The sequence below is a fragment of the Aplidium turbinatum genome, chromosome 1 (assembly GCF_918807975.1).
Source record: "Aplidium turbinatum chromosome 1, kaAplTurb1.1, whole genome shotgun sequence".
Lineage (NCBI taxonomy): Eukaryota > Metazoa > Chordata > Ascidiacea > Aplousobranchia > Polyclinidae > Aplidium > Aplidium turbinatum.
In genome coordinates this window covers 46,107,702-46,128,696 of record NC_137472.1, presented here as the reverse complement: position 1 = coordinate 46,128,696, position 20,995 = coordinate 46,107,702, and the positions used below count along the sequence as shown (strand labels likewise).

Here is a 20,995-nt window from a genome sequence, read left to right as displayed (position 1 = left end):
TGATGTAAATTACGCCCTAACCCAGTGATTCCCAAACTGTGTGCCGCCACAGATTCTCGAGTGTGCCGCAAATCTTTTTGGAATTTTGGAAAAGAACTGTATAAATATTTAAAATACGGCATGCAGACATGCATATGCGACTTAACCCTATCTTTGTAGGCTACGAGCTGTTTTCGTACGCGGAAAGTACGTCAAGGACTATCTTAGCCCCGTGCTAATTAATCGTTAATAACGGGAGCCATGGCCACCTGGAGATGCGGCCTGATTGGTCACATTTTGCAGATTTTAATTGCAGCTACTGCTGGTGTTTGACTGACATTTTTTGAGATTTTTATACTTTTTGCTGTCTCCTAATAATACAAAAGCTTTTTTTTGCTTTGGGGAAGCAGTAGCAAATGAGAAAAAGTAAGTTGAAAAACGCAAAATCAGACTGTTATTGAAAAATTAACAATCTGACTAAAATCTTCGAAATCAAATTTTCTTTGTTTTTCAACATGTGAGGATGTTAAAACCTATTGTGTCATCTGGGGAAAAGAATAAAGAAAGCGTAAAAATCTAATTTTTAGAAAAATTTATTTGCGTTCGCCTAAAGTTAGAAAAACCTGGAAATTTCTGAAAAATGTGACAAATCAGGCCGTATCTTTAGGTGGCCATGCGGGAGCTATGAAAATCACAGAGCCAAAAAATTTTACAAGATAATAGCCATGTGTACTGTGCGCATAGAAATTAAATTTTTTCTAACAACTTTATTGAAATAAATGTTTGAGATGAAAAAACGTCAAGAAGTCGGTTTTCATTCTAATTTCCAGAAAATAGCTTAAAAATTTACCTAAGTGTGCCGCGAGCATTTTATAATTATTTTAGTGTGCCACAAGCTGAAAAAGTTTGGGAACCACTGCCCTAACCAGTCGAGCTACGAGGTTAAGGTTAAAAAGTTCGCTAAGTATGATTCTGCGCAAGGAAATGCTTTAAAAAGTTACTATACTTGGATCCAACCTGTCAGGGGCACTTTAAGTGACGTTTTTAATATTTCAATTAAAATAAAAGTAACAAAATATAAAATGCTTTTAAAAAGTGTGTAAGGGATCAGACTTTCATTTCAGCTTAAAATAAATAGCTTGTGTCACGTAATTTTCAGATAGGCAAAAATGTTAAAAATGCATCAAATTACTTTTCCTTCCTCTACATTCTGTGTGACGAAAAATCGAGCACATTTTACTTTCTCAACAAATATCTTTAAATGCTCATCTGTAGTTTCGACTTCATGAAGTCTTTGAGAGTCTGATTAACATTTGATCGCAACATGTCATGATGTGCCCTACCAAAACGAGATTGCCTGAACTGAGAAGCAGTAAGTTGATGCGGTTCCTTTGATAATTACTAATTTTATTGTAAAGGATTGTTACCAGTGTATTTGATGAAACTGTTTACGATGAAAAAAGCTAAGTAGGCTACTGTTGAAGATAGTAGAGGTGCATAAAGAACAAAACGCCAGTTAGCAAAACACACTCACTGGGCTTTGTTATTTGAGTTATCTTTAGATGAACAAAGCAACAGCTCGCAGTAGATGTTACAGCTTTTAAATACAGATACAATATGCCGTTTGAATTTAATGTTTAATTAACAGAAATTGATCGGAATTTCACAATAGTAACACTGCAAAACAAAAACAATAATCAAAAAGTGAGCTGGAGAAATAACACGGAGAAAATTGCAAACTACTTGACCGCTTTGTGATTGGGTTAAAATAATTTAGATTTGCCAAATTAGGTGAAAAAATAAAATACAATTGAGCAGGCAGGTAGAGTTCAGAAACAAATAAAACTAACACGAGCATCCTCTTAAGATAAAAAAATCAGTTAATAATAATAATAGTGTTAGTTGTGCAGCGCTGTATCCATCGCAGATATGCGTTGATCTCAGCGCTTTACAAGGCAGAGCGGGCACTATATCCACCGAGCAGCACGGTTCACTTATAGCCGGCTTTAAGTTCCACAAAAGCGATTAAGACCATGAGGTTATCGAAGCTTATTCAAATAGAATAAACATTCCTAGTAGTAACACGTCCAATAAATTGATATTGGATCCTGTCGAAAATCCTCCGCATGTTTGTCACTTAAGATATGACCGAGAATAATTTACAGTACTACGTTTAAAGGCAGGATCTAAATTTAAGCTAACAGAAGGAGATGTAAAACGACTACAAACATCACTCAAATAAGAACAAAAATGATCCAGGCACATCTGCGACACCAAGACACAAGGTGCTCTCTAACCAAGGTTCATGATCTGAAACAGAAAAAATACCAACAAATTGTTGACATTTACATTGATAAAATCTAGGTCTAATTGCGACAGGCATAAAATACCTAGACAGCAAAATTAGCCATTTTTGCTGTCTGGGTAGTTGTTACTTTTACATTGCATCAATAGAATTATTAAATCTGTAAGAAATTCACCTTAAGTTTCTCAGCTTTCGAAAAGCGCTTCCAAATTTAGGCTTCTTTTGATTAGCCGTTGGCAACATGGGCTCATCGAACGGAAACTCTGCTTCATAAACGTCAGGATGAGATTTCTGAAACTAAACATACGAAGATTAATTCAGTTGACCGTCAATATTTTAGTAGATATGTCGCACACAAGAAAGGTATCAAAAGAAAAAAATGTCAATTTTTCCAGATGCTCATAGAGTACCGCATCATGCCACTACCTGCTTCAGTTTCTTCTTCTTTTCTTTCAGTGAAAGATGTTCGTCTTTGATGATGGCATGCAGAAGACCTGCCAGAGCATTGCGCAGATGAGCTCCATTGTCGCTTTCGTACTCTGCCTTTGTCACCTGAACGAGACCTCAGTTGGCTGAGTGGTTTGAGGCATAATTCAAACAGCAGTCAGTAAGAAATTAAACACTGATACAGTATTAACATATTACTAAGTCGTAACGTGCTAATTCATATTAATTTACATACAACGTTCAAGGAATCACGGCATAGGTTCCATAACTAAAATGGCTTCTATGGCATGATGCTTTGTCGCGTGATAAAAGTTTTTAGTTAGTTGGTGACTAACTTAACATTCCAAACTGAATTAGGGCTACAAATCAAAGCGGATGAATATGAGTTCGAAGCTAGCCGCAGACAGCTTTAATTGCGTGACAAAACCCAACAATGCGAAGGCATGAAAGCTGGCGAAGTGCGATTCAAGTGCTATTCCGAGTAACGCGTATTAGTAGTTATATATCATTATGATATTTCATGTATTTATTTTAGGTCTAGTAACAATGATGTCCGAAACTAATACCCAGCACCTAACTTGCTCGGCTTCAGAGTGTGGGCGCATACGTGACATGCGCCGACAAGTCGTGGATGCCATCTTTGCACCAAGAAAGTGGTCAGCCACTCATACTGCATCGCTTACACTTGCATATCTTCGCAAATAAATACAAGAATGCATGACGCACCTGCCGGCAGAAGGTATACTGTCTCTTCAACTTCCCGCCACTGATTGATGTTTTATTGTCACTCGGATCTGCAGTTGGCTAATCGAAAATAATAAAAGTAGAAAAATATAGACTAATTTTAGAGAAAAAAATCCAATTTCTGGTTTAAAGCAAACTGTATACAACTCTAGTAAAAGTCAGGCGAGTTTACATTGGCCCACAGGATGAGGTTAATGTTCTTTCGTATCCAGGCTTACACCAGTGGATAAATATTTAGATTAAGTGGACAGGAAGGCAAGGAAGACAACCTTCAAGCACGCTTTTAAGTGTTCTGCCAAAGATGCAGCAGTATGTGCTTGAGCGGTGTCGAACAGGCGTTTTTTGGAGCGTCGACCAAAGTGGTCTCACCACTCGGCTATGCAGCCAACATATAAGAGGGATCTTGAGGCTAATGCCGTTTACAAACCGCGATACAAATGAAAGACACGATTTCGCAGACAAAAACAACATGAAAAAGCTGCTTTGCTGCATAAATAGAAGTAACCAGCTTAAGCAGGCCATCACCTTCATACGAGTTGCTTTTTGATGCTTCTCCACAGACAGCTTCAATCCTTCATGTGGTTTCATCACAACTGATGCGTTGTCCAAGAGGACGCGGAAAACTCGCTCCGATAAATTTCTACCAATCCCAGTGGAATCTCCCGGAGGTCGGATCACACAATCGGTGAATTTCTCCACAAGCTAAAAAGATGACAATTCTGAGAAAATCTTTTACCAACACGACAATGATATCAATTCCAGCAACACAAAAGAGACAACGACTGTTGTCCAAATAATAAGAGCTTTTCAAACGACTTTTTTTAATAAATACATCAAAATAGCAGACAAGGCTATGTTTCGAGATCTCGCTGTTTATCCTTGGCAGATAGAAGCATGAGTCCACTCAACCGTACTTCTGCAAGAAATTACAAAACTTTTCTCATGTTGTATCAATACAAAGCTTTAAGACATGAAATGTAACCACATGAGAACTCTTATGTAAAAATATAACACCGGCTAACACATAATTTGGTGCCTGGAACAGAATGTTAGACTCATTTCGAGGTATACTTTTAGCGCTATTTCCGAAAATGACATCATTTTTTTCATCAGCTCTACTTTTTGAGAAATGGCATACCCTCTGTGACGTCAGATTTTGCCAAGTTTTTATTTTTCTCTACATGACCACAATTCTTTTAAACTTTATGAAGGTGTTTTATTTGCAAAACATAAAAGTGGTAGGAGTATTTTAGATAACGTAAAGCAGTCAGAGATATAATAAACGCAAGAACTGTGTAAAAATATCAGTTCTATATTAAACAACACCAAAAACTGGCTTTTGGGGGACTTCCTTGAGGACATAGAATCAAGGCAGCTTCTTTGATGCCTGAACAGTGAACAGTAACAGCCACCATTCTATCTTGCCTGGTACCTCAATCGCTTCTATTACGCTATTATCACGAAAACAAAATTAACTTGTTTTACACTCAATTTTGGCTCAAGTTTTTTTTAAAGGAAATCCTAGAAGTAAAGATAAAGAATACACTTGGTGCTCGTGCTGTAACAATCAAGACCATTGAAGTTGGTTTCCATTTGGCCTACAAGTGCAGTATAGTTGCTTGCCCTGTGGTTGTCCAAAAACAAATTAATAACCAGCACAAATACGTGGCCAAATATGTTTTGTTCGTGTGATTAAAATGTTGTTTTAAAGGATCAGAACAAAGTCCTCTCAAACTTATATTTACAGCTGTTTTTAAGTCTATTTAATTTATGCTTTTTTTAGCACTGGTAGGTTGTCAAAGATAGAAACAGGAACGTCAACAGAAAGAAGAATACGATCTCTTGTCGAAGCTAAGGTTACGTCCATTTGGTGGTATACTACAGCATGAGGTCTTCCGCCATGTGCTGCCTGACCTGCCTACCGTATATAAAAAGCGACATAGGGGATATGATATCTCAAAACCAAGAAATGATGGGCAAAAATGACTACATGTTTGAAATTAGCACCAAAACCATACCCAAAAATAAGTCTAACATCCCAAGCACTAAAAGCAGTTTTTGTTTTGTTGACCGTGTAATCTGAGAAACAACTTTTGCTAAAAACTGTAAGATACGAGTCTCTTCAGATGTATTAGGTGAAGACGTGAGTGAAGAGATGCAGCCATGCTAAATTTAATAACATTTTCTAAAGCAAGTTAGTTTAGAAGAAGCAATTCAAAGCAGACAATTCAAAGCCGATGATTCAACGACGAAATTTTAAGGCAGGGATCTCTGAAGAAAAAAATCTCTGTTCTTCAGAGGTCCCTGGGTTCAGGTTAGGGTTATTGTCTTTATCATAAATAAATTATCGGCTTTGAATTGATAGCTTCGCATTGACCGCTTTGAATTATCGGATTTGAATTGACGCATAACCAATAATGACATGTGTTATACGCACCAGAGCTTTAAGAGAAAGACTCTCATCAAACGTAAGGAGGTAAGGATTGGATATCATCTTCGTCATCATTCGTAGAAGCAAATGAAGTTTTCTGGAAATAAAAATGAAAAATTTATGCCAAATATATACTGTTTAAATTTAACAATAAAGACTATTAATACTACAAAAAGTGCTCAATGCCAAGCAAAAAGTCAAGCAGAGCGAATTACATAAATAACTACATAAATAATTATAGTAATAACTATATTTGATGTTGTACTCTTTAAATTCTTTGTACAGAGAAAGAGCAAAAATATGTGAAAAAAGTCTGCACGAGTATTTCAACGTTGATCGAACATTATACTCGTAAAAATGACAATCTCATGTCTGCAACCTTGCAGTCGTACAAAGTGGGCGTCACCAAACCACAAAAATATCGATTACAAAAATGAGACTTGAAGGATGGACAAACCTGCGGTTAGCTGGAGATAACAGTAAGAGGCAAAGCTGAAACGACTCGTTGAGATGAACAGGTTTGTCCGAAGTAGAAGCTGGAGAAAAACCAAGTTAAAATAATTGTTAAATTGTGAGTGATAAACCACAGTATCTTCCATCGGTGTGAAATAAGTAAGGTGTAGCAAGTGATAATCCGAATATATAATATATACATTGATAATTTTACCGCTAGCTGTAACCACGATTTCGTAAGCATCAACAACGTGGGTTGCATATTACATTATTGCTATTGACCTAAAATTTAGGAATTAAAACATCAAAAAAGAGAGGTGTGATGCTGCCGATACCACTGAAAACCAATTTAAACAACTTGGTAAAACTACTTAAAATTTAATTTTACCATTTGGTAAAACTACTTAAATGCCTCTCACGTCAAAGACCACACGATAAAAAATCTCCACAAGTGAAGCGAGTCGCTCTACAGAATTACCTCAAAGTTCAACGTTACTTTATGGTTATTGTTAGTTGAAACAACGCAACGGCATGTTATTTCAACTATATCGTCCAACATACCAATCCGTCTCATGTTTTTTCGAGCTTGGTCTAAAGCTGCACTGAGAGGAGATTGTGGTTCCCTACTTCGAACAGGATTGTTGGCAACATTGCTTTCTTCCCGAAGAAGTCGCTCGCTCTTGTGATGATGCAGAGGAAGACGATCAGGAAGAGATTCGAAATTTTGATGAAGACTGCTGTATGATCTGATAAAAAATAGCTGTTAGTTCATTGAAAATCTCTGGCAAGGGTGAAATAACTATTATCTCAAAATTGCATTTTTCAAACAATATTGCCTACACTATCACCACAAATGGTTAAACGACTTGAGGCATTTAACATGTGGATTTATAGAAGAATGCTTAACATTTCATGGAAGGATAAAATCACAAACAAAGATGTACTATCTAGAATACAAACCAACATGGAAATTCTAAAAACAATTAAATCAAGAAAATTGAAATATTTTGTCCACATGATTCGCAATGATTCTATTCAAAGACAACTAATAGAAGGAAAAATGAACGGCAAACGAAATAGGGGCAGACCACCAAGAATTTGGACTAATGATATTGAAGACTGGTCAGGACTTAATTACAAAACTGCAGTAGAAAAATTTCACAACAGAGAAACTTGGGGCCTCATTGCCTCCAACCCTCGACGAAAGGAAGGAACTTAATGATGATAATTGCCTACAACAGTCTAGGGCTACAAAGTTTTTACGTTAACAAAGGAACCACCTATATTAGGGTGTTTCATTTTTTCACCACTTTTGAAATTCAAAATGCCTGGGGTCCCATCTGGTGGTATTTGGGGAAAAAAGTTTACACCCCAATTTTTTTTCAATTATGACGTCATATTGAGGTGGTCCACGAGGTTTGAAATTTTTGGGCCTCAAAATCTCGAAATTTGGGCGTATCTCCGGAACCACACATCATAGATCGACAAAATTAGTATCAAAATGCGCAGAAGGGTCGGTTTCCTATACCTGATGTAGAGAATATTAAGGTCTATCTGCTTGAGAAAAAAAGTTATTTCAAAAAATCTGATTTTCGGTCTATTTTCTCCTGATGAACAGAGATCAGGTGATCAAGATAATAAGTTTTTCTGTATTTTTCCACTCTTGGAAGCTGTTATTGCGTAGTAATAGTTGGTGTTAAGGTTTCAGTACTGGGCTTGTCTAGTCTTGCTATCTGGTTAAGCAAAGCCCCATCTTGCATTGCTCCGGGTCCCTTCTTGGCGCCGTCCACAAAAGAAATGACGTGGGAAAGATATATTTCGTTTATGTGGGACATACATTTAAGGGTATGAATATCATGACCAACTTCATCATTATAATAATTGACCAGTCGAGTATTGACTCCGGACTTTTTTCCTGTATTGAGAGCAGTCGTATCAGCCATGACTGAATATACTTGGGATAGGTGAACTCTGCAAGCCTCCTGGATGATGGTGTCAAAAATCAGTGCTGCAGTGACCGACACAATTTTGGGAAAATATTTAACAGCAAGCACACTTTCGTGCTTCATGCCATTATCATCAACAAGTTGACCCAAGAAAACGTATCGATCTATTTTATCGACAACGCGCCCATCATAACATAACTGCATGGCAGAAGCTGAGTTGAGAAGGTTCTCACTTTCCATCAGAGATTTTTCTCTTGTTTTTTGTCGTTGGCGGTATACTGTCGAAGGTGCTGCAGCTATTTGATCTTTTCCAAGAACCGACCTCATAAGATCTGACTGTTGGCGTACCGAAGTCATCCTACGATCAGCAAGTAAACAACTTCTATCATTTATTGAAAAAGAATGTACTTTCTTGTACACTTTTCCCCCAATAGCTGGTTTCAGAGGCTCGTATTCCCTATCATCTTCCTAATTCATATCCCCATCAGAGTCGCTTTCGCTACTGTGTAGACATCTAACTGCTTCATTTCTTTTTCTTTGTTTCGAACATAGTAATGCCGATGCTTTGGCAGATTGTATGCCAGAAGTGCTCGGTTGTTCAACTTCACTGCTCGTTTCCCACCTCCTTTTATGATTTTCCCGTTCTAAAGCCTTTTCTACATGGTTGACATCTACGCCACTGATAAGCATTTTTCAATCTTTTTGCTGATCTTTCAAGAAAGCGATTTCTTTCTCCTGGACTCGGTTTTCGAGTTCACAGGTGCAAGAGAGTTTCTTTTGAAAAACAACCAGATTTTCGGAGATCGAACACTTCACTTACATGCACATATATCGAACAAGTTCTGTAACCATTCTTGATTAACCTCATTACCTCTGCGTTTCATTTCTTTTTTTCTTGCTGCATTGTACTTCTCTATCACGTCTTTTAACTTGGCTTCAATTCTCTGTTTGCTAAGCACTGGAAGACCAGTTTTGTTCCATATGCCAACTACATCTTTCAGCAGTTCATCTTTCAAATCTTTGAAATAGAGTACCGTATTTTCTTCAAAAACTTGGGATTAGTTTCGGCTACCGTACTCTCTTCCTCAAGTAAAAATAGTGATGATTATATCTGAATTAAGGGGAAGCACATTTTTCTCCGATTCCTTGAAGTTTTGCATCGACTTACTAATACTTGGCCTTAATGCCATAATGACACTTAATCAAAATCTAAAGCAGGTGAGCATACATACCTCTTCCTCAACGGTTACATTATAATATCCTCGACGAGGAATAGCCATCATCATCATTATAATAGCATTACCTTCAATTATTACCCTTTCGTCTCTTGCAAAACGAACAAGGACTATTATTACGCAATAGCAGCTTCCAAGAGTGGAAAAATACAGAAAAACTTATTATCTTGATCACCTGATCTCTGTTCATCAGGAGAAAATAGACCGAAAATCAAATTTTTTGAAATAACTTTTTTTCTCAAGCAGATAGACCTTCATATTCTCTACATCAGGTATAGGAAACCGACCCTTCTGCGCATTTTGATACTAATTTTGTCGATCTATGATGTGTGGTTCCGGAGATACGCCCAAATTTCGAGATTTTGAGGCCCAAAAATTTCAAACCTCGTGGACCACCTCAATATGACGTCATAATTGAAAAAAATTTGGGGTGTAAACTTTTTTCCCCAAATACCACCAGATGGGACCCCAGGCATTTTGAATTTCAAAAATGGTGAAAAAATGAAACACCCTAACCTATATACATGAATCTTATTTTACGTTACTTGGAAAGTCGCTTAAAGTGGTTTCCCTGGGGACCAACTTCGCATTTCTTTCGCTGTAGCGGGTTCTCTGTGCTGCTTGAAACGTAGGGTAACTTCACGATCCTCTCTCGAATGTGATTGGTCGACTCCGCTTTCCTCGGAGGAAATGAGGGAGGAACCTCCCGCCGAGCGATGATGTCGGACTTGGAACGTGTGACCTCATTTCCGGACCATGAAGTTCTGTACGTTGCCTTGCCTGGAACGACAGTGGCGTAAAGACAGGCTTTGAAGGTAACTTTTTAGGCCTGTGGGAATTTCTTACTACTCGCACCGCTGTAAGCTGATCGAGCGACGAGTACAGATTTTATCACACCTATCTAAAATTTAACCTAATGATATGGGTATTTCTGCATTAGCACCATCATTGTCAATATCAGTTAATCAGATGACTTGCAAAAAAAAGGTTTTATTAGCAAAATATCTCAGAAAACTTAATTAGGAATAATTCTTACATGGGTTAACAGCAGGCCGGTTCCTGCGCACAACTCCTTGAAGATGTTTCCTTGTTAAATCATCTCTGTCCTGCAAGTGCTGATAACCGCTGTTGCCTGCCATCTTGTGGTATGCCTTGAAAGCAGAATTGTTGCCACCGACCATTTTGTTGTCTCTACGTTCAGTGGCTTGGTATGTGAAATTAGTTGAAGCCTTTAAAATAGAATCGTCAGTGGAGCATCGTTGATGAAACCTTCTGTGAGATGGTGCAGATGGTGGATGCAATGGAGTTTTCCAGTAACACAGATCATCAGGGATGTCGTATTTTAGCTGAGAATTACAATTCTTCATAACTTTGCTTTCCGTAGAAAATGTTTGCAGATGTGACGTTAAACGTGGCCGTATCTCAACGCGCGTGTTGAACTCCTTTGCATTGTCCCCGCATTCTCTCCAATTGTCATTCTCCGTGGCTGTCTCGACATCCTGCCTGATGCTGATGCTCATGTTAAGGAGGAGATCCTCCACAGAGGAAAACACGTTCTCTTCAAGAGGATAACTGTTCAGTTGAAGATTGTTGTCTGAACAAGTCATAAAACAAATGATTAAAACTTTAGTGTAACCACACATAGCTGGGTGGCCGAGTGGTGAAAGCGACGGGTGTGTCTGCTCGACGCTAGTCAAGAAAACGCAATTGAAGATGGACACAAAGGTTTGCTTCCATGTCTTCATGATCAATTAATCAAATCTTTTAATCGCCAAAGCATCATATTTAAGGAACAGACCGAGGCTACTTCATGATATGAATTCCAAATCTTTGATCACATTGGTAGCATATCTTGCTTGAACTAACAACAAATGTAGACTATCTCTATTTAATGGTCTACGTATTTAATGCTTCAGTATTTTATACCTAAGTGTTTTAAAACAAATCACCGCAAGTCGTAGAAGGACATAGCAAACTTCGAGATGCAAATGGATTTAATCCAATAACTCACCAAGCGTTGTGGCGCATGACAAGTCCATTTCGCTCTTGAACGCCTTTTTACGAGATCTGAAATCAACTTCTTCTTCTCCACTAAAAGCATCATCTTCACAAGCTCTCAGTTCCGGTAATGAGCCAACGTTCACACTTAAGCGTGAACCGATGTGACAAGGAATATCACCTTCCCTGCGACATTGATTGGTTCTTTTACTTGTATGCCAACAAAATGTTTCAGTTTGCTACAACACCGGAAATACTTGGAGTAATACGGAAAGGAATTCAAATCCGGAGAGAACAAAAGATATACAAGAATCACACCCACATAGCAAGTCAACCGTTTTTACATTGATTCAACGTCTGCGAATGTTAAATCAGTGTAAAAAAAAGGATTGATTTGCTGTCGGGGCAAGCACATGGTGCAGGTAAGATTATGCACTTTCGGACATTTTTTTTTTGTAAAAGCCCTTTTGGTCCCACGCAATTCGGGGAACAGGAGAAGATGTGGAGTGAGTAGATTTGATTGAAAATTATGTTTGAGAGGATTTTATGTTCGAGAGGTCATCATGAGTTGTTGTTAGTCATGTCACTAATAACCCAACCTGCAGTAAGGCCTGCTAACAACTTGCCACGTCTTACGCAGCCTTCTACCAGTGCAAAGCAATAGAGATCAACCATTAATCAAAATATTTCAAGACGTAAATTATCTTGTATCGAAACAGTGAACAACTGGATTATCGTTCACGACAAAATGACAAATCGAATAACGCTAGAACGAAATTATAAGCAACGTTTTAGAGTCACTGCTTTCTGTCCCTACAAAATGAAAGTGATGAATATACTATGAGTGGTGGCATCAGTATTTTACTTCAACCAGCCTTACTTTGAGAAGGCATCTGGGATAGGATCATAAGGAAAGTCCTCATTAACAGCATCCAGGGTCTTAGCACTGGCGCTCCATGGGTGTCGTTTCATCCTGGAACTCGGTTGGTGTAACCTACATTCGAAATGTTTGCATTGCTAATAAAATGTAAATTTCATTTAAAACATGTTACAAACAGAAGGATAATGATGATTCGCTTACAATATACAAACAACAACGTTTAAACTAAAGTTATGTTTTAAACATATTAAATGGAATGGTAGCAAAAAAACAAGTTACAATTTATAAACTGAATGAAAGAATAAGGGTAGATCCGTGGACAATAAATAGATATACACATGAATACGGAAAAGTTTGGGTGTTTATCAAGAAACATGGCCAATGGCCATGACGTCGAACTTCAAGAAGATGATAAAAGATTTTAAATGGAACATCAGACACATATGCAATTATGCATCTGTTCGCTTGAGTATCGCATCAAGTAAAAGCAAGCAGTTTTGAAAACATATGAAACGGTTACCTCAAATATTCTGTTTTCTTGTCATCCCGTGGAAGAGGTTGGGGAACTACAGTACAAGAATAACATAAACAAAGACAGCTTTACAAGCAAACAACATTGGTCATCAATTCAACGTACAAAACATAAACTTTTTTTTATAAATAGCTTTTTCTAAAGTATTGGTGCTGATTATAATGATGTTGCAACTCATGCTGTTAGGTTATTAAATTATTAAAAGATTTGTATATGTTATTAAAGATTGTATGTAAATAATTGTATTCCCGCGGCGACGTGTTCAATGACGAAACTATGTTTTGCCGATAACTTTCTCACCATCATCTTTGAACAGCTGTTTCTTGTACCGGCCACTACGTTGTCGACGCAGAGCTATGTTTTCATGTCGCATTCGAGCTTGAATCAACTGCTTGTAGATTCTATCCGCAGCAGTGTTTGCTTCACCCTGATTGCTCCTTCTAAGTGATTCTCCTGCACATGATCAGTATTCCACCAATGAAGTTAAAAATGTAAATGAATAGGTGAACTTAAGTGAAATATTATATTGCTGTTTAGTAAGCGTTTTTTTCCACATTAAATCTATTGTTTAAAAAGACTATCAAAGGCAAGGATCAGACAAACATTGATAGTAAAGTGATAAGGTTTCTTACCATCCTCAATTGCAACGCTGTGTCTGTGACTTCCACACATCTCGTCCAAGATCTCGCATCTGATGAGGACTAAAGTGAACAACTCGTAGAGATGTGATGGTATCAGAGGTTCTGGGAGCGCTTTGAAATATTCCAATATTGCCTTGAAAACATCCTTTTCGAAACCTAAAAACGATGTACGTACAAAGACAATAAGCAAACTCATACAAAAGCCAAAGTTGGCAAACAACTTGAAACTTTTATCAGAATTAGATTATCAGAAAAACATTTTTTTTACTCATTGGCTTTTTGGAAAGTTTGTGTCTATGCATAGATTGTCCCAGACCAAAGAAGGTAAAAGATGGAATCTATTGAAAACAGTACTAAAGTCAATAAACAGAGTTTTTAATCAAAATATCGCAACCTTGCACCATTAGCAGCAATCATCAACTAACCTTCGTAAGTGGGCAGGCCACTATCGATGCCATCTGGCCAGTTGGAAAGACACTTCATAGCACTGATGAGCCAACATGGAAGTTCTTCATTGGGAGGTGACAGCACCACCCCAGATGAACCGACTTTAGTCGTATTGTGAATTAGCCAATCACAATTCAGCCTTAACTTTGCAATGATGTCATCGATGTCACGCAGATGCAAGACACGCTTCAAGCTGCCATGAAAGAACAACAGCTAAACAATGATAAGTTCGTCCATATCAAGTTACTGTATCCACGACAATAAAAAATGAAGATTAGCAACAGAAGATTAGTATATCTTAAAGTTGAACCTAAGTCTTACCTGGATAAAAACAAAGACTCCCAAACAAGCTCAGGGTTTGACGATGAAACTTTGGTCACTGATGTAACTTTCGGGTCTTGAACCAGCGGCCGGAGTGCACTATCTTTGATGTTGATACCTTTTGGAGAAAACTACAAAAACAAGATTTTACTCAGCTATGAATATACAGTAGCTTACCGACTACCGTATACACATTAAACAATGCACAATACAGTAATACATTATAAAATCTAACTACTCTCTTAAGAAAAAACTCACAGGTTTTGAGATAGCATCACAGTTTGGTGACATAGATGGCACAGATTTCAAACTTTTTGACCTGCCATGAATTCGGGCCTTCATAACATTAGTTGATATTGATGAAAACGGCTGCCTTATAGGTGTTCCAGAAGGTTTAGCAGGAAATCTACAACAAAACTACAAACACTGATTTGAAATTGCTTGGTTAGCGAGTATTTTTAACAGGGAAAGGATGTAATTTCAGACGCATACACGCAAAAATACTTCGTGAAAACAACAAAAATGCTTGGCATAATAATATATCTGGCATTGAACCAAAAACATTTTCAGAATATGCTTTTTAACACCATAAGCAGATAACTAGAAATGGTGCAAACTAGTTAACTTTATAAATGCTTGAAGGTTAAAGAATCTATTGCACTGAGGAGACCGGAAGGCCGAAACAGTGTGCACTGTCTGCAATTATTAACCAAGATACTAAGAATTAAAACATATTTTAAGTAGTTTTGTCTAATAAACCTTTTACCTGAACAATTGACCATTATCAGATAAAGTTTCTTCACCATAATGTCCTTGTATATCTTCGATTACATGATTCTTCAAAAATTTATTCAGCAACTGGACAGTTTGCTTTTTCGTAACCTAAGTATTGAAAGAATATTACATAAAAAGTGTTCATAAGTTGATCTATTCAACAAAGTTTAAACAAACTAATAAAACAGTTTAATAGAAGTTTTTTATCAAAAGCAAGAAAAAAATCAATTTGCTTATCAAAAATGAAGGATAATCATTTATGATTCTATGATAAGGTGTTTTGTTAAAGAAAATGCTTCACAAAAAACTCCAATGAAATGGGAGCACTGTGCAATTTAAGTATTGAGTAGCCTATATATACATCAAAAAATTGATACTTTGGGATAAAAACCTTACAAGCTAACCCTAAAATTTTAAAAATTGACTCTCTTTGAAAGCTTTCTAGCTTGCATACAAATCTATAAATCTTATTGTAAGTTAAAAGCTTACATGGGGTCCAAAGTTAGGGTTCTGTTTTAGCAATGCATGTAACCATTCAATTGCATTAGCCGCTGTAAAACAGTCTTGATGGACTTTCAACAGTTGTCGATGCTTTTTAGTAGTCATGCCGACTTCAAATAGATGAACCACTTCATTCCACTGCAAAATAACATACTTACAATCAGAACTTAAACTTTTATATTTGCTTAAGAACGAAATTTTCTATGTCTATATTTGAAATACTTTAGCCCAGGGGTCACCAACTGGCGGCCCACAGAAGGTATCAGCATACAAGTATACCCAAAAGTACTTTTCTTGAGGAGTTAAAGAGCATGAAGACAAAAAATACTTTCTGGGAAGTATATTTTCGCTTTGCATACGATTCTACTGACCGACCAATCAGCTTGTAGTTCTAGCTGAGGGTCGCTTAAAGTTATTTCAATGCGATGTCCAGCCACACTGTCCCAGTGGTTGATTAAAACGCGTACAAAGTGAAATTATTATGCTTCTGGGCAGTTGAAAAATATTTAGCTTAGTATATACTGCAAATATGTTGTTAATCAACAATTCTTGCCATAGGCTACTGATAAGCACCGCAAGTGACTGTTGTCTAACAATAATCAAAGAAAAACAGTTTTATAGACTCTCACAAAAAGGATGAAAAACCAACTCATTGCTTTTTTAGAGGGAACAGTAACACTGTTCCTGAGTTACGATAGAAACGTTTTTCAGTGATTTCCACAAACAAGCATTTGTTTCATGGTGCCAGGTTTCTTTCTCCCTGTTATTGGAGCCTATTTTCACTGATATGTTTGCAGATCACTATTGTTTCCTGTATTGCAATGTGTCAAATATTTCCTTGTTTACTGAAACTGTTACTTGCAAGATATCTTTTGTAAACACCACTCTTGCTTGGCGATAAATATTCTGATGAAACCACTCGCTTTACTATAAGTGCGCAAAACAAGTGGCCTTGTTTATTATACATTATTAAAGAAGTCAAAAGTGTTGTAAAGGAGCTTGGCCTGGCAGTAGCGTTGTTCGACTAATTTTGTTGCTGCGGTATTCTAAGATAAATATTATTAACATGTAACGCTGGACACTGGGTATGAAATGTGTTCTTTTCTAGTATAAGAGTCAACCTACCTAAAATTTTATTAGTGCAGCCCGCCACAGCTCTCCTTAGTGTCAAAGTGGCTCGCATGCAAAAAAGGTTGGTGACCCTTGCTTTAGCCTATATATAGTTCAAATTCTAATAGCAGAAATACAATATTGTGGCTTTAAATTGGTTCAAATTTGTATTTTTAAGATTTGTAATTTCATATGATACTTGAATCAAATTTTAAATAATAGTAAGTTAATAACTACAATTTTCAGAGGTCCTTAAAAAAATGCTTTCAAATGCACGGCTGCACGCATACGGTACCGTAGATTATAAGCTACCGCACTGCAACAATAATAGCTGATACGGTACTTTAATAAACAAAATCAAAACTGCCTTACCAGTTTAGTTGCACGATATGGTCCAGAAACAATGATACCTGTTGGGTGTGGTGTCATTCTTGTAATCACTAAACATGAAATCAGAATTCTTTTATGAGTCTACAAGAAGCAACTGGGTGGATAGTTTATAATCTCAGCAACTGTGGTTGCTATACACAATTTCAAATACCTCAACATCTAATTGCTCCATCAGAAACATAACAACAAACCATTCTAAAAATCCTAATATACTTTCGTTTGTCCACAAACAATATATGAATTTTGTGCTTTACTTTGTGGATTGTGGACTGGATGGATGGGATTGAGAATTGAGATTTTGAGAAGTTTTTTTTTTTTGTATTTGTATATGGCGCTATTTGGTTTTTGTCCTGCTAGGTGGAGCTATAAAACTTGTGCATGATAAATTAATCAGGGCGTATGTTGAATAGCTAATGGACAAAACATTAAGATATTAAGTGATGTGAAGAAAAATTAAGCATAACTTTAGCATTGTCAATTAATCTGCAGCATATTTAATTATTAGCGAATCCAAGGGGTAACTTGAACACGCGTACCCTCCAAAATCAAGAAAACTTTTTTTATGTTATCGTAAAAAGTTTCTTGCATGCTCTTGGTTCGTTTAAAATCACATTACATTAAGAATTAATCTAACCAACGCCAAATGGAGACAGGTGTTCAAAGTCAGGAACGGATTTAACGAGAAAAAAAAACTTGCTCATAAGCCTTCAAAAAACAGAGAAATAATGATTTTTTCTTAGCAACTGATGAAGGTTGAAAAAAGAGCAAAAATACTTCAATCGTCCAGAATGTCTCCACTTTTTCCTTATTATGAAGGTTTCCCAAAAGTTGTCAAGGATGGAATAATTCCTCGGTAACAACACTTCAACAACAATCGCAGACTGGGAAATCCTAAAATCGTTATCAGCTTTCAATCCCACGAGAGAAACTGCAAACGCTGATGAAGTAAGAAAGTGAGAAAAAACGAACAGAGCAGTGTTTCTTTATTTTAAACATGCTGAAAAAAAGCCTCGTCTGTATATTGCAGGGTTAGCCTACTCAACTAACTTTAACACAGGTCATGCTTGACAAGTTGAATATTTTTAGCGGTCCAGTGAATAAGTTATTCCACACGCAACCACGAAAGTTAAACTACAGTATTTGTACAAAACCACTTTTTTAGTTAAAATGTAACTCGAATTAGATTTCTGAGAAAATGTAGGGGAGTCGAAGCCCCCCAACAACTAAGATAATCACAGTAAAAACTGCTTCCTCCCAGTAGAAATCTGTTTAAAGAAGCCCTGAAACGTGGCAATGAGGTTATTCTACCAAAAGCTCAAGGTCCACCATAAACACCCAGAAGGTCCGGATTCGGACCGCGATCCGCCAGTTGAGTAGCCCTGATATATTGCTTCAAAGTAAGAATTTTTTTAAGCAATTGAATGACAATTTTCATAACTCAAGATAAATTTTCTATCTTTTGTCAAAAGACGACAAAGATGTGACTTGTAATAAAATAGTTATAAGCGCTTAAACTTGCTGAATCAGCACCATACCTAGGAATTTGAAATAAAAACCTAGGAAGCAGAGTATGTTTTCACATTTAATGTATTTGTTTATACTTAGACTTCAAACAATTATTGGTCTAGTTCATTTGTTGCAATAAACCACTTTGCATGACCAAAGTCGGCTATAAAGTTCAGTTTTTTCAGCATCGCCATTCTTAGCTTTTTTGAACATCTAAAATTGGGTTAAGGAAAGCAAACACGTTTTCAGAATTTACAAAAGAGAATTGTAAACAAAGTTGAATCATTTTATATCATACCTCAACATAAAGTATAAGCTGAAGTTAACTTTTTTATTTTGACCATCACAGAAGACTTTTTGAATTTTGAAATGGCAACATGACCAAATTAGATTGAAACCATAGAAATCGACTGTTCTGTAGCACATATCACATTAAAAGCAGATTTTGTTTTATATAAGCTTACTGAGGGTTCGGGCTGTTTGTTTTATGACTTAGAGGTAGGCAGTAGCGTAGCCAGAAATTTTGAAAGGGGAGGGGTTTTGACGGCCGGCGGGCGAAGCCCGACGGCGTCTTCGGCAAAGGAGAAACCCAGCAGCGGGGGGTCTGGGAGGGCCTCCCCCAAAAAATTTTAAAAAATTAATTTGAATTTGATGCATTCTGAGAGCATTTTCAACAAAAATGTGGGTAGGCTATAAATATTCCTGTAAAATGGTGCTGTCCGGTGACATAGCAAAAGGATAAGATCTTGTTTTCTTGGGCATTTTTTGGTAATAAAGCTAAGTCGCTATGTTTTCTTGTTGCTAATTCCTGGCTGAGATATTTGAATGTTTGGTATTAGCAAAACTCGCTCTTTTAATGCAGTTTCGTTTACAATTAGGCAAACTTTGTTTTAGAGACATAGAGACTGAAAGCATCATTCTCAATATCGTGACGTCACACGCGAGCCAAAGGAAGGGTTGTAACCCCCAAAACTCCCCTTTGGCTACGCCACTGGAGGTAGGCTACCAGGTACGGTACGCCTACTTAAAAAAAAAGTTGACAACCCCTGCAAGACGATACCGCATTTCTCAAAGCTTTGTGAAGGCCACTTAACTTAAGCACAAACTGAAATGCAAGCTTACTCTTGCATTAGTGATTTCGTTCAATCACCTACATCCGAAAAAAGTTATTTATTTTCAAGCCATTTCCAGAAGTCACCTACCATCTACCAAACACTTAACAAAAAATAGAAAAAGAAGCGTTGAAAACACTACACGAGAGAGGCTTTTGTAGTTTTCAAAAAACCTGCTTATGAATCCTTCGAGAGATCCCAAGTTTATTTGATGCAGGTGAAGGAAGTGAAGAATGGAGCAAAACGGTTCAAGTATCAGTGATCTAATGCAAGGAACTTTAGCGCAAAATGAAACGAAATCAAGGCAAGAGATTTTGTGTCGAAACTTGAAATATTTTTTCTCTAACAGCTCAAGCACCCAAACAGATAGTATTAATTTAAATTAAGCTTCGCCACTTTATATTCAAAACTATTATTATCGTGTTTGCCACCAGGCAATACGTCACATGCGTAGACGTAGTTAGCTCCACAATTATCTGAACTAAAAACCTTTTAATCAGGGGCGCGGGAAGTAGGGGTGCTCAAGGGGCTGCAGCCCCCCCTAGAGAAAATTCAGCCCCCCCTGGAATTTTCAATAATTTCTTCAGCCCCCCCTACAAAATTCTTACAATTTAAGGTACATAACATATTTTCAGAAAAATTTTGAACAATAATTGCTACGATGAATCGAGTTCCTGTTACGTGTGGTCACGCTCATCATTCACAATAATGAGTCATCAATCACAAGGAGCTATACCTCGCAGTATCAGTAGCAGTACTAGCCAACCTCCCTACTAACACGGCGGTCCATCGTTTATTGGACATCATTCTGCAATATCTACATTTCATGCTTTACTTCTGAACATTGCAGTAATACATGATATTGCTTTGTCATATCTGACCGACATGACAGAAGATAATGCAATAAGAGGAGACGCACGTGCAAACATATTCGGCTTGGTAAAATAAGCAATGCGGCTTTATTTTGCGATTACCTGCAGCGGCGAAGTTTTTCAGCCTGCAGAAGCCGTCGCAAGACAGCTCCAAAACAAGATCTCTGCTTCTTCAGCTTTAAAATCAATCACCATTCTCCGCGAATGAGTCAAAAATCTCAGAAAAGATGAATCCGTTTCTAAGCTTATGGAAGTAGCGAACGTCTTTGCGTCTGTCAATAACCTAAAGACGCCAAAGGATCCCCAAGTGAACAAAACTCGATTTCGAAACACAGAGGAATCGGATGCTTTGTCGTCTGCGGGAGAAGGAG

The 20,995-nt window shown here is 37.2% G+C and overlaps 1 protein-coding gene across 1 annotated transcript; it reads right to left on the bottom strand.

Moving 5' to 3' along the window:
* Positions 1-1,250: 1,250 nt before the first annotated feature.
* LOC145781072 (DEP domain-containing protein 1A-like) lies at positions 1,251-17,382 on the bottom strand. Its single transcript, XM_082592815.1, has 21 exons — positions 17,117-17,382; positions 15,623-15,772; positions 15,126-15,241; positions 14,618-14,765; positions 14,360-14,490; positions 14,017-14,231; positions 13,583-13,747; positions 13,251-13,403; positions 12,939-12,984; positions 12,419-12,532; positions 11,552-11,724; positions 10,577-11,134; positions 10,086-10,320; positions 6,921-7,105; positions 6,364-6,442; positions 5,913-6,003; positions 4,001-4,177; positions 3,458-3,535; positions 2,711-2,836; positions 2,460-2,581; positions 1,251-2,289 (listed from the first exon to the last, which is right to left on the bottom strand). The coding sequence occupies exons 1-21, from the start codon at positions 17,171-17,173 to the stop codon at positions 2,283-2,285; spliced, it is 3,126 nt and encodes a 1,041-aa protein (XP_082448941.1). The 5' UTR covers positions 17,174-17,382; the 3' UTR covers positions 1,251-2,282.
* Between the last annotated feature and the right edge of the window lie 3,613 nt (positions 17,383-20,995).